Source organism: Gorilla gorilla, chromosome 6 (assembly GCF_029281585.2).
Source record: "Gorilla gorilla gorilla isolate KB3781 chromosome 6, NHGRI_mGorGor1-v2.1_pri, whole genome shotgun sequence".
Lineage (NCBI taxonomy): Eukaryota > Metazoa > Chordata > Mammalia > Primates > Hominidae > Gorilla > Gorilla gorilla.
In genome coordinates this window covers 132,635,595-132,661,006 of record NC_073230.2, presented here as the reverse complement: position 1 = coordinate 132,661,006, position 25,412 = coordinate 132,635,595, and the positions used below count along the sequence as shown (strand labels likewise).

Here is a 25,412-nt window from a genome sequence, read left to right as displayed (position 1 = left end):
TATTCCACTTAACAGGATATCTATTTAAGTACAAAATATGTGTCCTTCCCCACTGCATTACCTACAGTACTGCAATAACATACCATACTTCAATGCATGGGTGTATGTCTATGTGTGTATTACATATGTATGTGTCATGTACTTGTGTGTATGTATGTGTATAATGTTCATTTTGTTTCATAAAAACTTGAAGCAGCCTGCATTTTTAAAAAATAATTTCAACATTTATTTTAGATACAGGGGTGCATGTGAAGGTTTGTTACATGGGTATATTGCGTGATGCTGAGGTTTGGGGTATGGATCCCTTTACTCAAGTAGTGAGCATAGTACCCATTAGGTAGTTTCTCAACCCCTGCCCCCTTTTGCCCTCCCCCTCCCCCTCCCCCTCCCCCTCCCCCTCCCCTCCCCTCCCCTCCCCCTCCCCTCCCCCTCCCCTCCCCCTCCCCTCCCCCTCCCCTCCCCTCCCCTCCCCCTCCCCTCCCCCTCCCCTCCCCCTCCCCCTCCCCCTCCCCCTCCCCTCCCCCTCCCCCTCCCCCTCCCCTCCCCCTCCCCCTCCCCTCCCCCTCCCCTCCCCCTCCCCCTCCCCTCCCCTCCCCCTCCCCCTCCCCCTCCCCTCCTCTCCTCCCCTCCTCCCCTCCCCTCCTCCCCTCCCCTCCTCCCCTCCCCTCCTCTCCTCCCCTCCTCTCCTCCCCTCCTCTCCTCCCCTCTTCTCCGTCTAGTAGTCCACAATATCTATTGTTCCCATCTTTATGTCCATGTGTACTCAATGTTTAGCTCCCACTTATAGGTGAGAACATGTACTTGGTTTCTGTTCCTGCATTAATCCTTGCAGGATTATGACCTCCAGCTGCATTCATGTTGCTGAAGCAGCTTATAATTTTTATATTCCTAAGTAATTTCTGATTGGAAGGTGGCTATATACATAAGAGTATGAAACTTGAAACGAAAATTTGCATAGGAATTTCTGGTAAAAGGTCAGTGACAAGAGAAAGGCTTATATATGTTCTCTGTGTCATAAGATACTCCATCTTGTTAGAGTTTCCATACTGTCTGACCCATAGGTTCTGGTTGTTCAAAAGCCTGCATTAAAGGTGGTGTTACCTATGAATATTTGCTGCACATTGATACAATCGTTTTCACATCTTCTGCATTGACATCCTATTAACAGAAAACATGTTCTGTGACTAATTAAAATGATTAAACCATATTCTTCAGGAGGCACTTGGTTTCAGTGTCCTTCTTAAAATTATCTTTAGCCAGAAATGGAGATCCTATTTAATGATGGCCTATGGAAAGGTAAGACATGCTTAATGAGAGTTCAGATCTGCTTTTTTCCACCCGGACACTCTGTGTGATACAAAACAAAATCCACAGGGACTAAAACAGCCACAGACATCTTGGCAGCATGGGGGAAGATGGCATCCAAACTCTGCCATGTTGATTCCACAGTGGTTAGACAGGCTCCACTGTAGAATGTTTGGCTTCTCCTAATGCTGACTAGGGAGGAGCAGCTGTTACCCTTTCCCGGATAAAGTGACATACTCTAGAAGAAACAGAGTCCTAATAAGATGGAAATTAATTCCTTTTTCCATCCAGCCATCTCAAAAACAAACACACTGCTAGAAAAACCCAAAATATGGTGAGCAAAAGATCAAATCTGATTTAGATACAGCAATTGCTTCTTTTTCATAAGACACATTTTTCTCTTGCTTCATAAATGCCAAAAAGCCACTTTTAAAAACCCATACCATGTGCAGTTAATTCATATCTTTATATCCAAGTATTTCTTGAATATTATCTACACAAATATATATCAAAGAAAGTGTCAAAGCTTTAGTGAGCAAAAGTTTAATATATGAAGTATCATAAAGCAGACTTATAACCTCAATATGATTTTTTATTCATTACAGTAATATTTTTAGGTAACAATACATTTAACCACGTCTAAGAGTGCAACACAAGAATAATAAAATCTTGTATACAAGATGTTGCAATTAAATACAAATACATTATAGTTTAACTTACATATAAAATATATCCTCTAGGGAATACAAGAAGTTAAAATTATGGCCCTAATTGTACAATTTTTTTCATACTTATTTATCTTTCAGAGATAACTAAAGCTAAATACAACTTGAAAACTTTACAGACCAGTGAGATATTACTGTTTAAAGAATACAGTAACAAGGTAAAAATAAATATAAGGAAAATACATTATTAAAATCTAAGAATAATAGCATTAAATAATTACAAGATTACATAACTCACTCAGAAATTTAAAACTATTATTTCACCATGATGTCACTGATTATTTTTGTCACTTATTCAATATATTTCAACAAACAATTATTGAACTCCATGCTCTAGGGAATGTGTTTGGCCCTGAGAAAGCACTGGAAAACAAAACAAACATAGAACCTACCCTCATAGAGCTTATAGTCTAGTGGGAAGACAGCAGGGAACACAGGCATCTATAATATGGCATGACAAGTTCTGTGCTGAGGCTTCCCATCCTAGAGGAAGCAACATCTCAGCTGAGACCTATAGGGTAAGTGGGAGTTGATCAGGTGAAAGGGTGCAAAAAAAGTGGAAAGAGAGTTCCAGATGAGAGAAGGAAATGCGAAGACCCTGAGGTTAAAAGAGAGCATGGTCTATTCTACAGCAGAGGTTCCCCATACAAAGGTCCTCAGATATTTGATGGCCCACATTGAAATTCTCACTCATCAATGGGGAAATGAGAGCAGTGTGAGGTCTTTTCAAGGTAAAAGTCATTTAACTTGAATGACTGAATTTATGACCATCTTATTTTCTGGCATTAAAATGACCCCTCTTTTATGAAATGATGGTGATAATAGATGGTATTTTTTAATGACTCTTTTTGAAAAATCAATACAATAAAACCTATTAGTGTATGACACCTTAAAGTCTGGGAATCACTGTTTAAAAAATAAAATTCTAGAAGGTTCAAGGGAAAGGAGGAAAGGTAGACATCCAGAGATGAGGCTAAAGAAGAAGGCAGGAGTTAGATCATGAAAGTTCAAGTAAGAACTTTGGAATTTAAGAGCAATGGGAATGATCTTAAGCAGAGAAGTGAAACTCCATTATATTTGTAAAAGACTCTTCTGGGATGCTGTATGTAGAAAGTGTTTGGGACAGGGCAAGACAGAGGCAGGGGAGCCAGATAAGCGGCATTGTATTATCCCAGGAAAAAGAAGATAATAGACTTAGGGCCAAATGTGGGGTGGGTTGGGGGGGGGGGGCGCTGAGTGGAAGATGACTTCAGGAGATAAACTTAATAGGATTTGGTGATTTGTCTTATTGGGTGAGGAAAATGGGATGGTCAAACCTAATGTCCAGGCTTTTTTCTTTGGAAACTGAATCGAGCATTGTGCTAACTACTGAGCTCGAGAAAGAGTTTTTTTTTTTGTTTTGTTTTTAGTTCATCTGGGGACATGTTGAATTTGAGGTGTCTTTGTGTTCAAATGTTCATGAGGCCAACTGTCTACATAGGTCAGGAGAACATGAGAGAAAGAGCTGAGCTTCGGATGGAAATTTTGTAGTCTCTAGCAAAATGATTAAGACCATGGATGTGGATAAAATATCCCAGAGAACAAAGCAAAGAGGGCTTAGGATATATAACTTAAAGAACAAAGAGAAGAGGGCTTAAGATATATAACCGTAAGATTGGCTAGAGATGAGCTAGGCAGAAAGAAGCCAGAGACAGAGTGTCCAGGGAGGTGGGAGGACACCCAAGAGAACAGGTTTTGCGAGAAACAAGGAAAGAGATATCATTTCAAGCAAGGAACAGGCAACAATGTTAGATGCTGTAGGAATCGATTTAAAGAGGGACTGAAGAATGTTCACTGACTTTAGCAACAAAGAGATTGTCAGGGACCTTGAGAAAAGCAGTGGAGGGTCAGATGCCAGATCACGGTCTGTGAACTTACAGGCAGGAGGAGCTCTTTTACACAGCAAGACCGTGAAAGACAGGAGAATCTGGCCAGCAACTGGCAGATGTGGGTTTGAGAAAGTGGTTATCTGTTTTTTAAACATACAGACTTGATTGTGGATATTGTAGGAGCCACTTGATAGGGAGAGTTTGATGACTTGTAGCAAACAAAGATACAAATCTAAGTTCAAAATACTATCTTTAAAAAATGCAAATGTCTTTAAAGACATAAATCATGGTGTTCCCATAAGAACACATGATAACCTATAAAACTGTCAATGAATTTAAATACACTTTACAATTAAGGATGTAAAATGGTTACAAGAAATTATCTGAGGGAATCACATTTCAACAATTTTTTTAAATCACATTTTAAAATATTAAGTTATGTCAATTTTAGCTCTTGTCCATAGAGATCATACTCTTTAAATAATATGTATCTTTGAATAGCTGGTGGTAGAGGAAGCTTCTCCACTGAGGCTGGCTGGCAGAGTTTCTGGAGACCCATAAGCCTTCGAATTTTTAACCGACACAAATGCTTCAATGAACAAGGATTCTCTAAAAGAAATCGGGAAAATAAGCAAAAAAATTTTTTAAATAGTGGATTGACCCCTAAGATATGACTGTTTCAGAATAACATGAGTAGTGTATTCTCAAAAACATGTATGCACACTTTAGCAACTGGTGATTTTAAGTGAAATTCAAATTGTAATTGAGCATTCTAGTCTACTCCTCTAGAATGTAAGCTCCATGAGGGCAGAAATTTAGTCTGTCTCTGTGCCAGGAAGAGAGTCTGGCTTATGGTAGGTGTTCAACTAGAATTTGTGGAATGAATAAATGGACTGAAGAAAGCAAATGCTCACATCTCTTCTTTATTTTTTAGAGCTAAGTATTATAGAGATATATTTCTTTACTTTCTTTCTCCTACCAATCTGTCTGATAAATAACTATCCATGAAACATCGACACAGATGATTCCATAGATCATGAATAATCCAATCTGAGTTTTGTTTCCAGTGTCTAATACTTAAACCTTGTATATTCTCAAAAAATATACTAACATTATTTAAATATCTGATATTTTCAATTCTTACTTTATCTATATTATAATTGCAAGATTGAGATTTTGTAGCAGCAATATGAACGAATGAAGGAGCAGCATAGCATTCAGGCTTAGATGTGCACTCTGGACCTGGTCAGCTTGGATTAAACTCCTAGCTCTGCCCCTTAATATTTGTGTGACCTTGGGCAAATCGCTTAATGTCTGTGAGTTTGGTATTCTCATCTGTGAAATAAGGATAACAACAGTACTTATCTCGTAGGGTTGTTTGAAGATTAAACAAATCATGTAAAGTATTAGAAAAGTGCTTGGTACATTGTAACCATTCGATAAATATTAACTGTCATTCAGTGCAATAATAAACATGATCACATCTCTATTACATTTGATGATATAAACAATTTATCGTTTAAAATTAAAAACAATGTTCTCAAAAATTATTGATGCAACATTACCAAAATAAGCAAAAAAAAAAATCTAAAAAAATATACAATTTTTTTTTTTTTCCCAACCAATACGCTGCCTTACAGATAGCTGGAGGACTCCTGACATCCAGTGGTTAATCACACTCATAGCAATCAACTGGCTTCGACTCTAGTTGCAGTAAAGTATGATGGAAACAATAAAAAAAACTTCCTGGCCTTATTCTTACTTGGATTGTCTTTCTAAAGTCATCAGAATTAGTAAGTATTTTGCAAAAAAAAAAAAAAAAAGTGAGCAATTAATTTCCATTTAAAAGCAAAGTCTGTTCTTTCTATGACAGGAAGTATAATGGTATTGTAGAGTCTGTGTTTTCAAGTAAGACAAACAAGGGTTCAAATCTTCACTTTGTTATTTTCTATGTCTATTACCTTGAGAAATTAACTTATCTAAGCCTCACCATTTTTCTCTGCCTTGCAATCTCCAAGCGAAAAAAGAGAAGGTTTTAAGCTTTTTATTGCAAAATAAAATAGAGAAAGAAAGTACACATGTATAGTTTCATAAGTTATGTAAGTAATTATTAGTTGAACATCTATAATCACCTCCTAGGTCTATAGGAAATAGAACTTTGCCAGAGACCAAAGAAATTCTTCTACAATCCATCCTTCTTTATTTCTTTCTCCTACCATAAATAACTACTATTCTGAATGGTAATCACTTTCTTTAGAGTTTTATCATCTAAGTGCACTATCCCTGCACTATAGTATTGACAGTACATTTTTAAAATTTTTGCTATGTCCTTTAAGTCTTTTCTAATCTGCAGGTTATTCTCTCCATCCCCTTTTTGTCTTTTCAACTAATCTTTGAAGAACCCAAATGCCCTTTAGTTTCCCACACCTGAACTTTGCTGATTGCATTTCCGTGGTGCAGTTCCATGTCCCACTGTCTCCTCTACTTCTTGCAAATTGATAACTGGATACAGAGACTTGATCAGGCTCGGGTTTGATCTCTTTGGCAAAACTATATCAGGTTCTGTGTTCATTCTTTGGGGGCTACATATTAGCAGCTGTTGATGCTCATTGACTACATCCATTAATTTATTGGAGGCTATATAATGGTGATAACTAATTATATCTTTTTAAATTATTTAGAATACTTTTATAAAGGAATGCTTTTACTTATCTACTCTTTAGTTACTAGTGGCACAGTTTATATATATATATATATAATGTAAAGCAGAATAAATGCTTAAGTCTTTCTTTTATCAGTTTTTAAGATAATGAGTTGATTTTCTATCATATTCTGGAGCTGACCAGTTTTTTAAAAAAATTGTATATTTAATAAATCATCCTATTGTAAAGATACATGCACACGTATATTCATTGCAGCCCTATTTGCAATAGCAAAGACATGGAATCAACCTAAATGCCCATCAAGGATAGACTGGATAAAGAAAGTTTGATACATATACACCATGGAATACTGTGCAGCTATAAAAAGGAATGAGATCATGTCCTTTGCAGGGACATGGATGGAGTTGGAAACCGTTATCCTCAGCAAACTAATGCAGGAACAGAAAACCAAACACTGCATGTTCTCACTTATAAGTGGGAGCTGAATGATGAGAACACACGGACACATGGAGGGGAACAGCACATACTGGGTGGGGCCTGTCGGGGGGTGGCTGGGGGAGTCTGAGCATCAGGAAGAATAGCTAATGGATTCTGGACTTAATACCTAGGTGATGGGATGATCTGTGCAGCAAACCACCATGATGAATGTTTACCTGTGTAACAAACCTGCACATTCTGCACATGTACACTTAAACTTAAAATACAAGTTGAAGGAAAAAAACAGAAAAAAACCCACCAATCGTATATTTAAATAGATTGGCTTCAATTCATTGAAATCATTACCCTTTTTGAAACTTAAATTGTCCCATCTTTGGCCAGTTGGAGCCTCTTCAAGTTAGCCCCTGAATTCTTTTGTCATGAATCATGTAGTCTTTCAGAGTTTCTTTGCTTTCTGGTATGACCAGATGTTCCAGGTTCATCTTATTCATTTCCTTCCCCAGATACAATCATCCATTTCTCAAAAACAAAACAAAACAACCTCCAGCAAAAACCCTGGTTTCTTTTGTTAGGAAATGGCATTTCCAGGCCAAAATCTGGGTCATAGGAATCCTCATTGCTACTGGGTTTATCATTATTTCTAAGACTTATCTGTAAACAGACACGCATGTGCGCGCGCGTGCACACACACACTCAGCATAATCCACATGCACACAGATGCTTTCAAGATAAAATAGCTTATGAGTTTATATTGTTATTTCTAATTCAAATTCAGAACTACAGGATTTTTCTTTAATCTCTTCTCTATTACATCTGTATTTTCTTTCTGCCACACTGACAATCCTTGGTTTCAAGGATACAAAGAGTAATGGAATTGGAAATTCCTTAATTACTCATTTACTGAATATATCTCTCATCCTCAGCATAACAATATTAATATTATATCACCATCAATATTTTAAGATATTTAAAAATATGTATTTTAATTATTAAATATTATTTATTTTATCTATGTACTAATATTCAAAAATAAATAATTGTGCTGTATCTATTTTATCAGAGCATATAACCATTACGTATTGCATCTTCTCCCTTTTAACTCTCACTTAGTCTTGGCATTCTGTTTAGTGTTAGCCTTGTTTAATACTAGTCCTCATGGTGATATCTCGCTAATCATTTTGGGTTGTCTAAAGGCCATTTCTTAGTGGATCCTTCGGACGTCAGCAAGAGGAACAGTATTTCCTGAGTTCTTGCATGCTGACAACAGTTTGCCTACATTGATCATTGGAAGTCAATTTTGCTGTGTAAGCATCCTTGCCTCACATTTTCCTTCCAAGGAGAGTCTTAAATATGTTACTCCATTGTCTTTTGGCATAAAGTATTGTTGATGAAAAGTTTAATAATAATCTATTTTTTTCTCTTATAAGTCACTTGTTCTTTTTGCCTATGTGCCCAAAGGATATAGTATTTTATATATTATAGTTTCAAATCTTTCTTTTTTATTACAAGTTTTTCTTGAAACTTAGTTTTTTGTATTTCTTATGTTCCCTTGATTTGGTTTTCCTTTTCAAGGAATCCTATTATCCATATATTGACTATTCATTGTCTGTCATCAATGTTTTTAGCTGTCTTTCAAATCCTTTTATCTAAGCTACAAGGATGCAAAGGCATAAGAATGATACAATGGACTGTGAGGACTCAGGGGGAAGGGTGGGTCAGGGATAAAAGAGTACACATTGGGTACAGTGTACACTGCTTAGGTGATGGGTGCACCAAAATCTCAGAAATCACCGCCAAACAACTTATCCATATAACCAACACGACCCGTTCCCCCAAAACCTATTGAAATAAACAAATATATATATTTTAAAATCCTTTTATCTATTTCTTCGTTTATATTTGATTTACAATTTTTCTTCCATATCCTCTTTTATATCTCTCAATGTATTGTCAACTGTGTTGCTAGCTCTTGTTTTCATTCTAGTTCAGTCTTCACATTTGACATTAATTTTTTCTAATTTTTATTCCTAAATCTTTCCTCAGTTGTTACCTGATTTCTGAATTTTTCAAATTTTGACTCCTGTTGTTCTTTCATATCTGATATTATTTTCCTCATGCTTTTTAGCTCATTTTTGAAATAGAAGGTTTGCATTTTTTAAGTTATGTATTCATTGCCCGTGGGGATATTATTCTGTTCTTCTTTCTGTTGTTATTATTATTATTTTTGAGATGGAGTCTCGCTCTGTCCCCCAGGCTGGAGTGCAGTGGGGCGATCTCGGCTCACTGCAAGCTCCGCCTCCCGGGTTCACGCCATTCTCCTGCCTCAGCCTCCTGAGTAGCTGGGATTACAGGCGCCCGCCAGCACGCCTGGCTAATTTTTTGTATTTTTAGTAGAGACGGGGTTTCACCTTGTTAGCCAGGGTGGTCTCGATTTCCTGACCTCGTGATCCGCTCGCCTCGGCCTCCCAAAGTGCTGAGATTACAGGTGTGAGCCACCGCGCCCTCTCTGTTGCTCATTTTTATTTGCATTTGGTTTTCTTGACTTTTTAGAGGGATGCTTGGTTCCAGATAGCTCTTCTAACTTTGCAGAGCTTCTTACTCTATTATTTTCTTGCAATGACCCAAAATATGGTGGTTAGATCTCTGAGGTTTCCTGGCTCTGTTTGCCACCCCAGCTTTTTTGTGGGTCCTTTCTTGTTTCTGTCCTGCTCGATTTTTGATTTTACTCTCAATGTGGGCTTAAGTCCAGGAAGGGAACTTAGAGAAGTGGTTTTCAAGAATGCATAGGGTCTAGACTGTTTTGTAATTTCCCTTAGGCTTAGCTTTTTATTTGTAAAAAATAAGCATGATAATACTTTACAATATTTCATAGCACACTGTACATATACATTTCAGATACCTCACATAAACTTACCATGGAGTAAAAACATAAAAATGTTAATACTTTAGTTTTAAAACTAAATAAATTTATTAAGTAATTTAAGTATTCTAGACACTACCACCTTATATGCATTATTTCTTTAGATTCCCACAACAACTTTATGAGGTTAATACTATCTTACATCTACTTTGCAATGGGAAAACCTAGGCATAAGAAGAATAAGTAACTTGCTCAAAGTCACACAACTAGGATGGCTATCTTGGTCTTTTTATAGGAAATAAAAAATCCTCCTCCACTTAGAGAAGCAAAAATGGTAACAATAAATTGTTGCTTTTTATCATGAAAACATCAGTCCTGAATTACATATGCATTTTATAATCTAGCAATCCTACTCCTAGGCAAGGCCAGAATTTCATTTCATTCTAGGTCTATCTGACCCCAGAGCTCAATTTCTGGGCTAACAATACTATATTACTCATCAGATTCTCCAAGACTCCTGTTTTAGTTGCTGCAAAGTCTCTTCTATTATAGAACTAATTCCAGGGGAAGGCTGATTCAGGTACATTAAAAATGTCAAATTATTTAAATGTCATATAAAATTCTATAATGCTTCCTTAGGCTTCATGAAATTGATGTCCAACTAGGTTTTGAAAGTTTATTTTTCCAAACTTATATTTTGAAAGTGAAAGCATCTCAAATCTATGATATTTTTCTGGTTTTTATTTGTATTTGCATTATTTAAAAATGTACTTTCATTGAAACTTGTATTATTCATTTTCATGGTAAACTTTCACCTAGAAAAGACAAAATGGCCTGTCTACAAATACTAACCTTTGATGGTAGGACTTTGTCAATAAAGACCCCAGAGAAAGCATGTCAAAAAGAGTAATTCTAATCCCTGCTGTTCATTCATTTACTCCATATTTATTGAAATGTACTACTTACTAGGCACTATGCTAAGCCTTGCAAATATAACAAGAAACAAAGTAGATCTCTACCCACATGGAGCTTGCAGTCTGTGTATTGTATGATATTATAGAAGTTAATTTTTAAAATGAATTGTAATCAGAACGTTAATATAGCTGTAGTATTACTCATTATACAGTTACAAAGCTGGAAAATATAAAGAAAAATGAAAATACATATCTTACAACAGAGGAAGTGTTAAGGATGATTTTAAAACCCAGATAATTCTGGAAATACAGTAGAGTAGCATAGGAAAAGTATCAAAGAAGACATTAAGAAATTTCCCCCATATAAGTTCTTAATTTAAAAATTGTAGGCAAAACTTTTGGTTTTTACCTAGTATTTGGCGGATTTCTGGCCATTCTCTCTGTACTTCTAGTGCAGACTTCAGTTTAGCACACAGAGGAACATAATCCATGTAATCTATTAGTACACGAGTAACTCTGCCTACCAAGTGCTTCATCCAAGGAACTGTAATAAACTCACAGAACTGAGAGAATTGATAAAATTTAATTTAGTAGTATTTTTAATATGCCATATACATAAACACTCAATTGTGTTATGGAAAAATTACTCTGTTTTACTACAGAAAATAAAAGATCTCTCCTTGTAATGAACAAAAATTAAAAATAAATTGTTTGCTTCTCTCTGTGAAACCATCAGCCCTGAAGACTCGCCTGGCTCTGATGTGATTGTAGTCAGCAAAGCATGGAGAAGTCATGCTTCTTTCCATCTGGCCCCAATATTCCATCAAACAGGCAGAAGTGACTAATTACATACATTTTCACATTCTTCTACATTGAGTTCTCAAGTCAAGAAAAAACAAACAACATATTTCTGGGGGAGAGGTTGGGGGGCTAGATTTATGCTTATATCCCTGTATCATTGCAAACAAAAATTGAAAAAACAAGAAAAATAGAAAAATTAGAGTTTATTTTTCTTTTCTTATAACATCCCTAATTGAATGAACATGTATTAAATTAGGATGATGACTCAATATAAAGCAGAAAAGGCATAACTCACCGGGTTATCTTTTATTACGCAAGATGTCCATCCTGGCAGCACCTCTTCCTGTATCTCTGACCACACAAATGAATTTCCAAAGATGTCACCATGCATGCAGTCAAAGCACATCTCCACTTGATAGCCATTATTCAGCAATAGCCTCAGCATTACCTCGTCGTTTAGGGCATATTGAATGACACTGGGGAAACGAGTGTCATTCACATGCATAAAATAACAATTGACATTAGCTCCATGGGAGAGAAGCAGCCTGACAATTTCATAATTATTAGCCCTCACTGCAACAAGTAGACAGTTGAGGGGATCTAAGTTTGGGTCTGCACCTGCAGCCAGAAGGACTTCTGTGCAATGAACGTCATTATTAGAAACGGCAAAATACAGCGCAGTCTTCCTCTCATCGTCATAGCTCTGGGAAATGTGGTCAGCAAGTAGAGTGTTGACATCAAAACCATTTTCAATGAGCAGTTCTAGACACTGTGCATTTTGTCCATCTGCTGCTGAGTGAATTGGTGTTAGCCCACTTTTCCGAATTGCATTTTTAGATGTTACTGGGATAAGATATTTCAGTGCACTAAAAGAAAAAAGTCAAATATCTACTTGCCATAAAGAAAACAAGAAATTAAATGAACTACCGTTCTCACTAGATAAGTGAATGCAAGTTGTATAGTTTCCCTTATTTTCTCTAGATAACTTTATACTGAAACATTTAACCTTTGTCTGCCGAGGTACAACTATTTAGTTTAGTGTAATGTAGCTCAGTTTTGATTTAGCTTTTTGTTCTAAATATTCCTGGGAAACTGCATCTTATACATTTTTTCCTAGAATTGTGGTTCCTCAAGAACACTCCCCATCTTCCAATTCTCCTCTGAACAATATAATATTTACAGGCAACGAATATTATTTTTAAAAATATAGGAGAAAAGTAAGCCTTTCTAATGCCACAGAGGAATGCTTCATAATCTTGACCATTAGGATCATGGGGTCATAGGAAGTGACCCTGGATGTCATTCAGTCCAACTGCTTCATTTAACAGAAGAACAATCTGAAGTCTAGAGAGGCAAAAAGATTGTCCAAGGTCATACAGTTAGACGCAGAGCAGGACGAGAATTTGGGCCTTTTCCAATTCTCATGAATTATTCCTCTTTCACTGATTCCTACGCCATCTATTTTTTAATATTGACCATGAACACTCTGTCTGCTTCCATATAACTTGCAATTGAATTATTAGTCAAAAGAAGAGTCTTTAGTATTCCATCAACCTTGCATCAGTCCAATTGAGATAACCAGCCACAGTTTATGTTTCTAAGTACATGTGATATAGTTGTGAGTTTCACACTTGACTAACCAGCTAGACATGTATGAGAGTCACAGGCAAGGAGAACCTGATCTCTTGCATCTACTGTTGTGAATTTATGAACACTGGGAGTAAATCCAGGTAAACTCTAACAACATGTCACTTAGCATCAATTATGCGTCACTGGCCACTTAGCCAATGGCCCACTGAAAACTATAAAGTCCAATTACTTCAAAGTTTTTGAGCTTATGAAATATATTTAATTGCCTAAAACCATCTTCTCATGGTGGGTAGTTTAATATAGGGATCTAGACTTCTACCAATGTGTTAATTATGTACATTTTGTGATTTAAGAATCTATTCAACCGTTCGTATGGAATAAAAAATTATAAACTTATAATGAAACTTTTCTATTCAAGAATACATTTGACATTATACTATAATATCCTGGAGATGTTAGGAAATAACTGGAATAACACTGATAGTATTGCTACAAATTTTAATCCTTTGTCAAGGGCAAAATTTTTAGAAACTGTAGCCTTTTGTTAAATACATTTGTAAACAGAAAGGCACTCTTGAGTGGCTTGTGCAGAATTCTCACTTATGCCTTAATTCCTTCTAAAAGAAAATTCTTTTCATTATAAAAGTACTATAAATTCATTTTTTGGAAGTACAAGAATATCAAAAGGAGGAAAATTAAATAAGTTCTAAATATCTAAATCTGGAGCATCAAAACCTGAAAATTATGCCTATTTCTCCTTGGATTTTGAAAGGTATTACATATAGACTTGTGATTATACTGTATATACAAATTAGCATTTTTAACTCAAATAATTACCCTATAATTTATCACTCACAGATAATGCCCCTCATAGGCAGCTCGATGTATAGGAAGATGCCCTGCTCGGTTAGGTACATTTCCGCTTCCTCCATATTCCAGCAGGAGGGAAATGCAGTCGGGATTGCCACCTCCTGCTGCCTCAAACAGCACCGACGCCCCATCATCCGCCAAAGCAAGCACATCACCACCTGGCAGTATAAAACGTGGCATAATGATAACTGGATGGTATTGTTTAAACAATCCCCTTAAAAACAGCCTGTTGTGGGGCTGGGCACGGTGGCTCACACCTGTAATCCCAGCACTTCAGGAGGCTGAGGCGGGCGGATCATGAGGTCAGGAGTTCAAGATCAGCCTGGCCAACATGGTGAAACCCTGTCTCTACTAAAAATACAAAAATTAGCTGGGCATGGTGGCATGCACCTGTAGTCCCAGCTACCCAGGAGGCTGAAGCAGGAGAAACATTTGAACCTGGGAGGTGGAGGTTGTCATGAGCTGAGATCACTCCACTGCACTCCAGACTGGGCAACAGAGTGAGACTCCATCTCAAAAACAAAGAAACAAACAAACAAAAAAAACCCCACAAAACATGTTGTGTTCCTTTCTGGTTAATACTCAAAAAGTATAGAATTAAGGGCCTCCATGTTTTCTATACTTTCAATAAACAGTCATGCATGCAGCATGGTTTGTTTTATTAAAATCTTTGAGCCAAAAATCATGAGAGAAACTAAGTCAATTTTCATGACAGGCAAATTCTTCTGAAAAAGGCTCGTTAGACTTTTTAATTTAAAGACAGTGGTTTTTTATTTTATTTTATTTATTTATTTATTTATTTATTTATTTATTTATTTATGTTGACAGAATCTCACTCTGTCAACCAGGCTGGGGTGCGGTGGTGTGATCTCAGCTCACTGCAGCCTCCGCCTCCTGGGTTTAAGCAGTTCTTCTGCCTCAGTCTCCTGAGTAGCTGGGATTGCAGGCATGTGCCACCACAGGGTTTCGCCATGTTGGCCAGGCTGGTCTTGAACTCTAGGCCTTAAGTAATCTACCCACCTTGGCCTTCCAAAATGCTGGGATTACAGGCATGAGCCATGGTGCCTGGCCCCCTCTATTTTAACTTAACAAATACTTACAGTTAATAAAGTATTAACTGTACTTTATTGCCCTCTATGTGCAATCGGTGTGTGTGACCCTAAGAAGAATAAGTGTGACTACTCTAAGGAGCTTAGAGGGGAAATGAAACAAAATATCAGACAGCACAAACTGTATGATATTCCAGTGACATTGACATTAAGACAAGGAGACATGATGTAGGGGACTGTGGCTCTGCTGCTTATGGTGAGAGCTGGGGGCAAGCCGTTTACTTCCGTGCACCTCCATCTCCACATCTGTGAATGATTAATACAGCTTACTTCACAGGGCTTATTTGAAAATTAAACGTGGTTGTATTGGGACACCTCAAAAATGTTAGTCTTTTTCCCACAGGGAATCACTGGGGATCATGCGGTGCTAGAGTTCATTTGCAGATGAGGACACTGAGGACCAGATATTTAAGGAAGAAGGCTGGGGTCTCACAGTGAGTAGTGGCTCAACCAGTTTAGGAGTCAGGTCTCCTTGACTCACGGTTCTGTAGTTGTATAAAACACCTGGAGGGTTTAAGAAAGGGCAGTGTCACAATCTGTTGGGAAGAATTAGGAAAGGATTTAGGGAGGAGGTGTCTCAAGAGATTGACTTTGAATTGTGCTGAAGAGATAAAGGCAAGGACCTGACCCAAACCCAGAGAGAGGGAATGCAAGGTATGTTTGGGAATACTGCTAGTTTATTTTGACTGGAGTGTAGGATACAAGATGGGAGCAGTGAGGGATAAACGTGGTAAAACAATTTGAGATGATGCAATAGGGATTTTTTTGGGATAGTTGACACTATTGTAGCTGCCCTATAGGGAGAGAAGCCAAGTTGCAGTATGTACTGTGATTCTCTGATGGGAGACTAGAAACCCAGAAAATGGTTAGAAACTATTTGCACTGGTCCAGGGAGGATTGAGGGACCTGATCAGGATGGCAGATGGATTGCAACGAGAGGACAAGAGAAACGCTGCAAGAATTTGCAACTGATTGGATTTAGGAAAGCAGGTGATGGAGGAATTAGAGATAAACACAATCTTTCAATCCTGTTGAGAGAAATTATTACATCAGAAGAGTAGAAAAACAGGAGGAATTCAGTTAAGGAGAAGATGAGCATGAGGCCCTGATGGGCCATCTATGTGCAGATTGAACTGTCTGTCGAGAGAGCAATCAGGACTGGGCTTGTAAATTCGTAGGTCACAATGTACAGGGCTTAGCTGAGTTGTAGAATAAGGGTCTACTGAGGGACCAGGTGGGAAAACCTGATGCCAAGTTCCATTCAGCAGAGGAAAAGGAGCTCCCCTAGTTACATTCAGGTGAGGAAGAGTGATGAATGGAGAAAAGGAGAGTTCGAGAGGCAGGACAAAAGTCAGGAAGTGTAACTCCTTTTCACATACCTTTGTGGATTAGATGTTCTAACACGTCACAGTGACCATACTCGGCAGCGACGCCTAGTGGTGTGACTCCAAATCCATCTCTCAGGTGGACATTGCCTCCATGTTTCAGCAGCAGAGCTACGGTATCTTTTCGGCCTTGCTTGGCTGCTTCATGCATTGCTGACCATCGCTTGACACAGGGCTGGTCTAGGCTAGTGTTGTGTTTGATCAGAGTCGACACCATGTCATAGGAGCCCTTTTTTACAGCTTGAAAATGATTGTTAAAAACAACAGTAAGTATATTAACACAAATACCTTAGGTGGTATTAAACTAATTACTGAATTTAATATTGAAATAGATACTAGCTAGTAACTTTTTTTCTACAAGGAAAATAATGTATTTCTCATATCCCTTCTGTTTCTCATACCCAAGTTTATATTTGTGAAATATAAGTTTACAAGATGACACTACCTTTTCTTTAAGACCTGGAGGAGGGGTAAGAGTTTCACAGAAAATAACACGTATCACTAGGATAGGATGCTGTGTGCCCTCTTTCTAAATTTTAATTTCTTCACCAACAAAATGGAAATAACATTTGTTGTTGGGTTGTACAAATTAAATAATGTATGTAAAATTCTCAGTGTAGTACCTAGTATATAACAGGAGCTCAGTAACTGACTGTTATTGTTATATCACTCCTAGGACCCAGGAACCTCGTATGTAAATCATGTTCATCAGGTTTCCCCTATAGAAACAGGGTTTTTTTCCCTTGCCACAAAAGATAGCAGTAAGTATTGAATGAACTTCTCTTTCTTATATATGTATTTTCTTTCCTTCCTTCTTTTCTTTTTCTTTTTCTTTCTTTCTGTCTTTCTCTCTTTCTGTCTTTCTTCCTTCCTTCCATTCTTTCTTTCTTCTTTTCTTTTCTTTTTTTTTTTTTTGAGACAGAGTCTTGCTCCGTCGCTCAGGCTGGAGTGCAATGGCACAATCTCAGCTCACTGCAACCTCCACCTCCTGGGTTCAAGCAATTCTCCTGCCTCAGCCTCCTGAGTAGCTGGAATTACAGGCGCATACCACCAAGTCTGGCTAATTTTTGTATTTTTAGTAGAGACAGGGTTTCACCATGTTGGTCAGGCTGGTCTCAAACTCCTGACCTCGTGATCTGCCCGCCTTGGCCTCCTAAAGTGCTGGGATTACAGGTGTGAGCTACCACGCCCGGCCCTCTTTCTTACATTTTTAATGGGTGATTATCAATAAGATTGTTTAGAATCTACATAGGCCAGCTGTTCCCAGTGAGTGAAGTAAGTGACCGTTAATGTAGTACAATTAAGGAGGTTCACCAAATCAGTTGTCCCTCTCCCTCTCTGCTCGTCTCTAATGGCTGAAATTATACTGTTACAAGGTTTTTCCCCTTTTGGATTATTAAGAGATTGTCCCCATTTAGATGTATACACTTCTAAAAATGTAACTTTTTTTCCTTTTAAGTAAAATCTTATTAAAATACAGATTAGGATGAGTGCTGCCCCTACAAATGGAGATATACACAGTTACATTCACTCATTCATTCATTCACTCACTCATTTCCTATTCAGTTAATATGGCTAGCTCTACTAAAGGCTCTGTGTTATGCACTGTGGACAACAGGAAGAAGAGACAGATTTGGATCTCACTCGTAGAGTTTACGGCCTAGAGAAGAAGCCTATGCTGCCTTCTATTTAAAGAGAGACTCAAAGTCTGGGCCTGTACTGGGAAACATAGAAGAAGATGTGAGGCCACATGGAACATTCTGGGGTAACCAGGAGGCAGAACGCAGAAAGGATCTAAAGCCAAGGCAAGGAAAGCAGCTCCCAATGTGGTAATGGGAGGATGAAGACGAACTTTGCCTACTACATTTGGGAGCAGGCAAGCCATCCCTGCAGGAGATGCCTGTTTTTCTCCCTCTCCTTGTCTAAAGTAGAACCTGTTGACAAATGCCTCTCTCTGAATTGCCCAACTGTCACTGGCAGCTCTAATTACAGTGAATTACCTCATGCTAGCTGGTGTTATTGCAGAGCAAACATCAAGTAAGCTAAACAAACTAAGAGAAACGTGTCCTCATGGATCTTCTTGCTCTGACGGCAGTTTTTATAATTAGAGAAAAAATGTATTAAAATAATGAGCCTCTTCCCTCATAATCTTTTTACCTTTTGTCTGACTCAGAAAACATATTGATTAAAATAGTTTCTCTTCATGAAAATAACTGCATAAATGGGCCATCTTCAACTTAAGATAGTTTTTAAAAAATCAAAACTTCACTTCCAATTTAATTTTTTGAAATCAAGAATGTATTTCCCATAGAAATAATAATGCAAATGGTAGGAAATCTCTTCCAAGCTAACTCATGAAGACATTCTTAACCAATAAATGACTGAAATAATGAAAACTCATAAAGCACAGTATTGGTGTAACATAAATGATTAAGTAAAATAATTTAAAAATGTCTTGTTTTACATGTGGATATATATATATGTTTACATATTGTATATAAATTTTTTTCTCTAGAACTTAAAATTCTAAAATTTAGAATTCTTTAGAATTTTTTCAGAAATGTTCAAATTATTTATTAATTTTTAAAATGTATAGCTTCAATAGTAATGCTTAAAACTGACTTTAAGTTGAAGAGTTTAGGGAATTAGATTAAGAATTTTGCATAGATGATAGGCAAGGGTTATCTTGATTATCTTGACAAGGACTGCTGGATTAAAAGCGGAAATGGAGTAAAGAAGATGTGTATTGATTTGTGAGAAAGAAAATGTCTGAAGCAAAATGAACTGATCTGTGAATGGGGTAAGGCCATCAGGAATGGAGGGCAGTGGGACTGAAGCGTCATGCCAGACGGTCCCTGAGCGTCCTTCTTACTCTGGGCTCCACTGGCCAGGATCAGCTTGTGCCTATCCAACTAGGGAAAGGTGACACCAACTCCAGGGGAGTGGGCAGAGAAGGAGTCCAAGGGCAAAAACCTTTAGTAAGTGTCAGATCATCACAAATCAGATATCTACCACTCAGCAAGAAACTCTATGACTATAATACATCAAAGTACCTTAAATAAGGAAGGGCCAGATGGCTGATAGGGAATAAGGGTCCCAGAGGGACCAAAAGTGATTTTTTTCTTGGCCCTCTAAGGATATCTCATAAATAGAGATAAGGATGATGCCATTAGGATAAGAAAAATTAACATGGCATTGTACAGACAAAAAGAAGAAATACTTTTTTCCCTCTTATCTTTCCTCTACAAGTTAAGGGATTCTGAATAGCAAATCTCAAAGAAGACCATAGATTCAAGAACAAACTGAGGAAGTGCCATGAATAATCCATTTTTCTATAAAACCTAAGAAGACTTGGCATGGGTTCCACAACAAAGGTGCTGATTAAGGTAACCCAGGAAAAGTCCCTCTTCCCCAGATGTGTGGCTGATGAGGATGTACCTGAGCACCTCCAGGATATTAACTTCATGGAGACTTTAGTCCTCTCTCGACCTTACCACTTAGTTTTTAAAATGTATTATTTCCTAATATTAATTCTATTTCAACTCTGATAACTCAGTGATAGAGTTCCTTTCCTACACTTTAGATATTGCTAGCATAGAGAATGAAACCAACATGGAACTTTGAAATGCACGTAAATGTTTACTGCTCTGTTGTAGGCCTTAAGCATTAAAGAAAAATTTAAATGAGGCCAAAAGAAAACAAGGAGTGATCATCACGGCTTAGTTGTCCTTTAAGAAACAAGTGGATTGAAACTAGCAAGTAGAGAATAATTCTGTATTTGCAAAGTGAAGCAGTATACAATTCTGGAAGTGTGTCCTTTTTGTGCAGAAATTTAAGGTGATCTATAGAAACAACACAGGTATTGTTGCAAGCACTCCTGTGGCATATTCTGGCCTTTAAAAAATAATATAGGTCACGGGCCAGGCACAGTGGCTCACGCCTGTACTCCCAGCATTTTGGGAGGCCGAGGAGGGCGGATCACAAGGTCAGGAGATCGAGACCATCCTAGCTAACATGGTGAAACCCTGTCTCTACTAAAAATACAAAAAATTAGCCAGGCATGGTGGTGGGTGCCTGTAGTCCCAGCTACTCAGGAGGCTGAGGCAGGAGAATGGTGTGAACCCGGGAGGCAGAGTTTTGAGATCGAGCCACTGCACTCCAGCCTGGGCGACAGAGCGAGACTCTGTCTCAAAAAAAAAAAAAAAAAAATATATATATATATATGTATGTATATGTGTCACATTACTAGTGGTGAATCAACACCCACAGATACATATTCTGTTTAATGTCTGTAGAGCCTGCTCAGGAAAAGAGTTCTGGTTTATTTATGAAAAGTCACGTGACTGTGATTTAAAGGCAGATTAAAATGTATGCAGAGACTATGATTGGTTTCTCAGTATTTATGCTTCCCCTTTTCCTTCTAGCCACAGAAGCCCCAAGTATTTAGCTGGCCACAGACCATCCAGGTAGACAATAAATGTCCTGGCCTCCCTTGCCCCAAGGTGTGGTGGCATTGTGACAAAATCTGAACTAATGGGACATGAGTGGAAGGGCCATGTGCACTGTCCCGGTCATCTTTTTAAATTGAAGATGCTTGCCTAGGGCTTCCTCTTTAGTCCTTCCTGCTGCCTGGAAAATGGCGACATTGGGAGCAACTTTGGAAACACACTGTAATGTTGATACAGCCACCCTCACAACCCTGGGCCATTCTGCAATGTGTGAGAGAGAAATGACTTCTTTCTCTTTAAGTCATTCTTGTTTATTTGTTTGCTTTGTGGATGCATTTTTGTTTTTTGTTACAGAAGCTTTGTCTGTATTCTAACTATATGGATTAGATTGTTTTTCCCATCTTATCTGAATTTGTGAAGGCTGAAAGTTCTGACATGGGGCAAGAGCAGGCAAGAAGGGGCCAGGAGAGGTGGCTCACGCCTGTAATCCCAGCACTTTGGGAGGCTGAGGTGGGCTGATCACGAGGTCAGGAGATCGAGACCATCCTGGCTAACACGGTGAAACCCCATCTCTACTAAAAATACAAAACATTAGCTGGGCGTGGTGGCGGGCGCCTGTAGTCCCAGCTACTCGGGAGGCTGAGGCAGCAGAATGGCTTGAACCTGGGAGGCGGAGCTTGCAGTGAGCCGAGATTGCGCTACTGCACTCCAGCCTGGGCAACAGAGCGAGACTCTGCCTCAAAAAAAAGAGTAGGCAAGAAGGAACCAGGCCAAAATGACACCGTGCCGTGGAGACCCTCTTCACTGAGCAAACTGTATCGGGGCAGAACACCTGCCGTTCCCCTATACAACCCTCAAGGCAATCCCCAAGAGCAAGGCTCTTTGAAGTCTTTACAGATTTACTGCTTTTTTATTCTCCTAATTTAATTTAAATATATACTTTATTATAGCACTTATAACACTAAATTTCCATTTAAATCACATCTAATTCTCCTCCTAGACTCTGAAAGGAGGAAGATTAGTCCATTCATCTTTATATCCACACTACCCAGGACAGTGTCTGGCTTAATGTGACTTCTTTTTTTTTTTTTTTTTTTTTTTTTTTTGAGACTGTGTCCCTCTCTGTCGTCTGGGCTGGAGTACAGTGGTGAGATCTCGGCTCACTGCAACCTCCACCTCCCAGGTTCAAGCGATTCTCCTGCCTCAGCCTCCCGAGTAGCTGGGATTACAGGTGCCTGCCACGAAGCCCAGCTAATTTTTGTATTTTTAGTAGAGATGGGGTTTCACCATGCTGGCCAGGCTGGTCTTGAACTCCTGACCTTGTGATTCGCCCACCTTGGCCTCCCAAAGTGCTGGGATTACAGGCATGAGCCACCGCGCCTTGCCAGTGTGACTTCTTAATACATGTTTTTTGCATTGATATTGTTGAATCAATGCCATCAAATACAAATATTTTACTGATGTTCATGATTTATCCAAGTTTGCTTAACAATATTCAGGTTTTCTTAATATTCAGGTTGTTTAAAATTTTTTTTAAGTGATTCCTCTGTGAACAGGAGCTGTGATGGTTCTTAACTAGCTATGACCTTTAACGTCTTCCTCTGTGATTGCTGGTAAATAATCTTACGTCCTTTCCTCCCTCTCCTCCTGCTCCGGCTCCTCTTCCCTCTCCTCCTCCCGCCACACAGACAACTTCATAATGGCTCTTCCCTCTTGAGCATCTATTAATGTGAGAGCTTTTATATATTTTTTCTCTAATTTTCCTCACAATTCTGCATGGTAGGTGTTGTATTTCCATTTTATACTTGAGAAAACTGAGGCCCATGATTGCAATTCACAGCTAAGATTTAAACCCAGTGATCTCACGTGCCAACACCAAATTCTTACTCCACCACCCTGTGTCCCTAAGAGAAAGGAAATATTATCTCTGGGTCATTTGGAGTTAATCTTATCACTCTCTGCTTTCACAAACAGACTTGCCAATTCTTATTGTTCAGCAAATAGCAGGATATACAAGACAGAGCTGGTAAATGTCACCTTCAGATTTCCCATTCTTCCCTTGTGTCACAGCGTACCCCTCATAGGTGCCATGCTCTGCATCTGTGTGCTCAGAATCTGCTGGCCTCCCTTCCTTCCAGGTTCACCTGATCAGTCTGATGTGAACTTGATGTCTCCCTTTGGAATCCCTTTCCACCTCTTGCTTCTGGCTACATGTGGCACATGCAACCCTCCTTACAACTGGATCCTACCTAGAGAATATTCCTTTAAAATTGCTATCTCTGGCTTCAAAAAACTAATTCAGATCCCTCCTGGTTAGTTGCAGTCTCTACAACTGGATACTGAAGGATGTAGCCATCTTTCATATTTGACATCCTTGTGGGATAGGAAAACAAAATCACAGGACAGAAGACATGGGGGTTAGGCAAGTAGCTCAGGGAATGGAAGGAACTGAGATCACAATTTTAGCCATTATACAGTGGTTTCCAATAAATACTTATTATTTGTTTCAAACTATAAAAGTTCTAGAAAAAAAGGTCATTTACCAATCAGAAGGGGGGTCTCTCCTTTGTCATTTTTTGTGTTGGGCCACACTCCCTTTTCTAATAAAGTTCTTACATTTTCCACCAGACCAGCTTTGACTGCCAAAGTCAAGGGTGTTTCTCCATCAGAGGTCTTGAATTCCCAGAGTGTCTTATAGGATGCTGTGACATGAAAGCATTATGTTGAAAAGTTGAAAATACTCACTTATAGGATATTACACAAATCAGAGCAATCCAATATTATATACATCGGATTGAACAAAGTCAATTGATGAAAATGAAAGGACTTTGACAAAAGTTTACCAAATGACGGTGAGGATAAAGTAGATGCACATGGACTTGCTAATCAAATTGACAGCTAGAAAACCAAAATCTGTTTCTAGCTGCTTTTTTGAAAATGACGTGCTAAGTCTCATTTCTTGATACATTACAAAACAATGTTTCAATCCTTTGTATTATAATTTATATTGTAACTGAAATTGTTTTTTGTGAAATGAAATCTGTGAATGTGGGAATGGAGAATGTACTTGAATGTAGGTATCACTGTGTCAAAATGATCCTTAACATCATCTATATCTGTCTGTCTGGCTGTCTAGTTTTCTAGATGGCTGGCTTATAATCAAGTATGTATCTCCCAGAACATAGAGCTGTCATGCAACAGTGGAAGCTGAACGATAGGGCACTCTCAAAAGTGTTCTGTAGGATGCTGAGATGTGAAAACACTGTATTAGAACATAAAAGTTACTGTTAATATTTAACAGTGGCTTGATTTGCCATAATATTTTTAATGCTTACATTATGAAAAAAATCAATGTAATGTAAAGACCAATATTGTCAGTACTCCCTGTTGTACTATATAAGAATCTTTTGGAAACTGTTAACTCAAGAGATAGTTCAAAATGAAAAATTTAAAATTGACTTCCAAAAGAAAAGAGTGTTATATATGACTCAATTAATTCATGATATATAGAAACTTTTATCACTTTTATGTGATAACCACACCTTTCCACCAACCTGTGTCTCATTCATAGGTAAAAGGATGCAAAAGGTAAACCCCCAATGTCAAAAAAATTCCTAATTTTTGTACTCTGAGTTTAAAACATGGGTGCTGCCTTTTTCAAATTCCAAATAATATTTTAATCTGCCTTTTCTTTCTGCTAGTTATGTTCACTGAAAACACTTATAACATCAACATATCAACATTCTTGCTCTGGCTTGGTCAAACATGTTTTATGTTCTCTTACCATCCAGAACAATCTCAAGTATTTGTTGAATGGGTTGAACAACAGCTTCATGCAATGGAAACCATCCTTTTTCATCAGCTTCATCCATTGCATATTTATATTTTACATACTCCTGGAGCTCAAGAATGTGACCTAAATTAAACACATGGACTGATGACTAATCTCTGCTTTTGCAAGGTGGAATCTCCAGTCCATCCCACTGTAGATAGTACACCCATTTACCTTGTTTTATGGCCTCCACAAGTTTTCTGTTTTGAGCACTTAGGGGTACAAATCTATGAGATAAAGAAAAATCATATTTATACTAGATACTAGTGATATAGTTCAAGGAACCAAACATTTTAATGTATATTGCATTTTTAAAATTAATTTTGATAATCAAGATCCAAAGGAGATGCATACAATTGATTTTATCTCCTTAAAAAGTAAATGTATGGGAGTCAGACACAGAGCATATTTATGATGCATTGATCTAAGAATATTAGTGAAGATGGCAAAATAGAAGATTACAATGCTATCTCTGAGATATCTCAAAGCAATAAAAAAGGAGTAAACAATTGGAGTCAGATTCAGAGGAGCTAGGTTCAATTCCTAGCCTGATTTTGTGATTCTGGGGAGGCCAATTAGCCTTTCTGGATGTGGGTTCTTCATC

General features: G+C 38.0%; 2 protein-coding genes across 3 annotated transcripts in view; one reads left to right on the top strand and one right to left on the bottom strand.

The window, feature by feature from the left end:
- Window positions 1-2,077: 2,077 nt before the first annotated feature.
- The window catches only part of ASB15 (ankyrin repeat and SOCS box containing 15), a 35,146-nt gene continuing 11,811 nt past the window's right edge, over window positions 2,078-25,412 (bottom strand). Inside the window, exons 3-10 of the mRNA XM_055347348.2 lie at window positions 24,983-25,035; window positions 24,761-24,892; window positions 23,520-23,678; window positions 16,523-16,768; window positions 14,021-14,192; window positions 11,870-12,440; window positions 11,183-11,336; window positions 2,078-4,507 (exon numbers count right to left, since the gene is read on the bottom strand). Coding sequence (XP_055203323.1) covers window positions 4,335-4,507; window positions 11,183-11,336; window positions 11,870-12,440; window positions 14,021-14,192; window positions 16,523-16,768; window positions 23,520-23,678; window positions 24,761-24,892; window positions 24,983-25,035 — 1,660 coding nt within the window. The 3' untranslated portion in view covers window positions 2,078-4,334. The remainder of the gene's footprint in view (window positions 4,508-11,182; window positions 11,337-11,869; window positions 12,441-14,020; window positions 14,193-16,522; window positions 16,769-23,519; window positions 23,679-24,760; window positions 24,893-24,982; window positions 25,036-25,412) is intronic.
- NDUFA5 (NADH:ubiquinone oxidoreductase subunit A5) overlaps window positions 16,761-25,412 on the top strand; it is an 85,839-nt gene continuing 77,187 nt past the window's right edge. Inside the window, exon 1 of one of the 2 annotated variants that reach the window (XM_063708028.1) lies at window positions 16,761-16,794. In XM_063708028.1, coding sequence (XP_063564098.1) covers window positions 16,776-16,794 — 19 coding nt within the window. In that variant the 5' untranslated portion in view covers window positions 16,761-16,775. Of the gene's footprint in view, window positions 16,795-17,209; window positions 17,290-25,412 lie in introns of those variants that run through there. The other variant, XM_031012625.3, reaches the window with a different exon arrangement.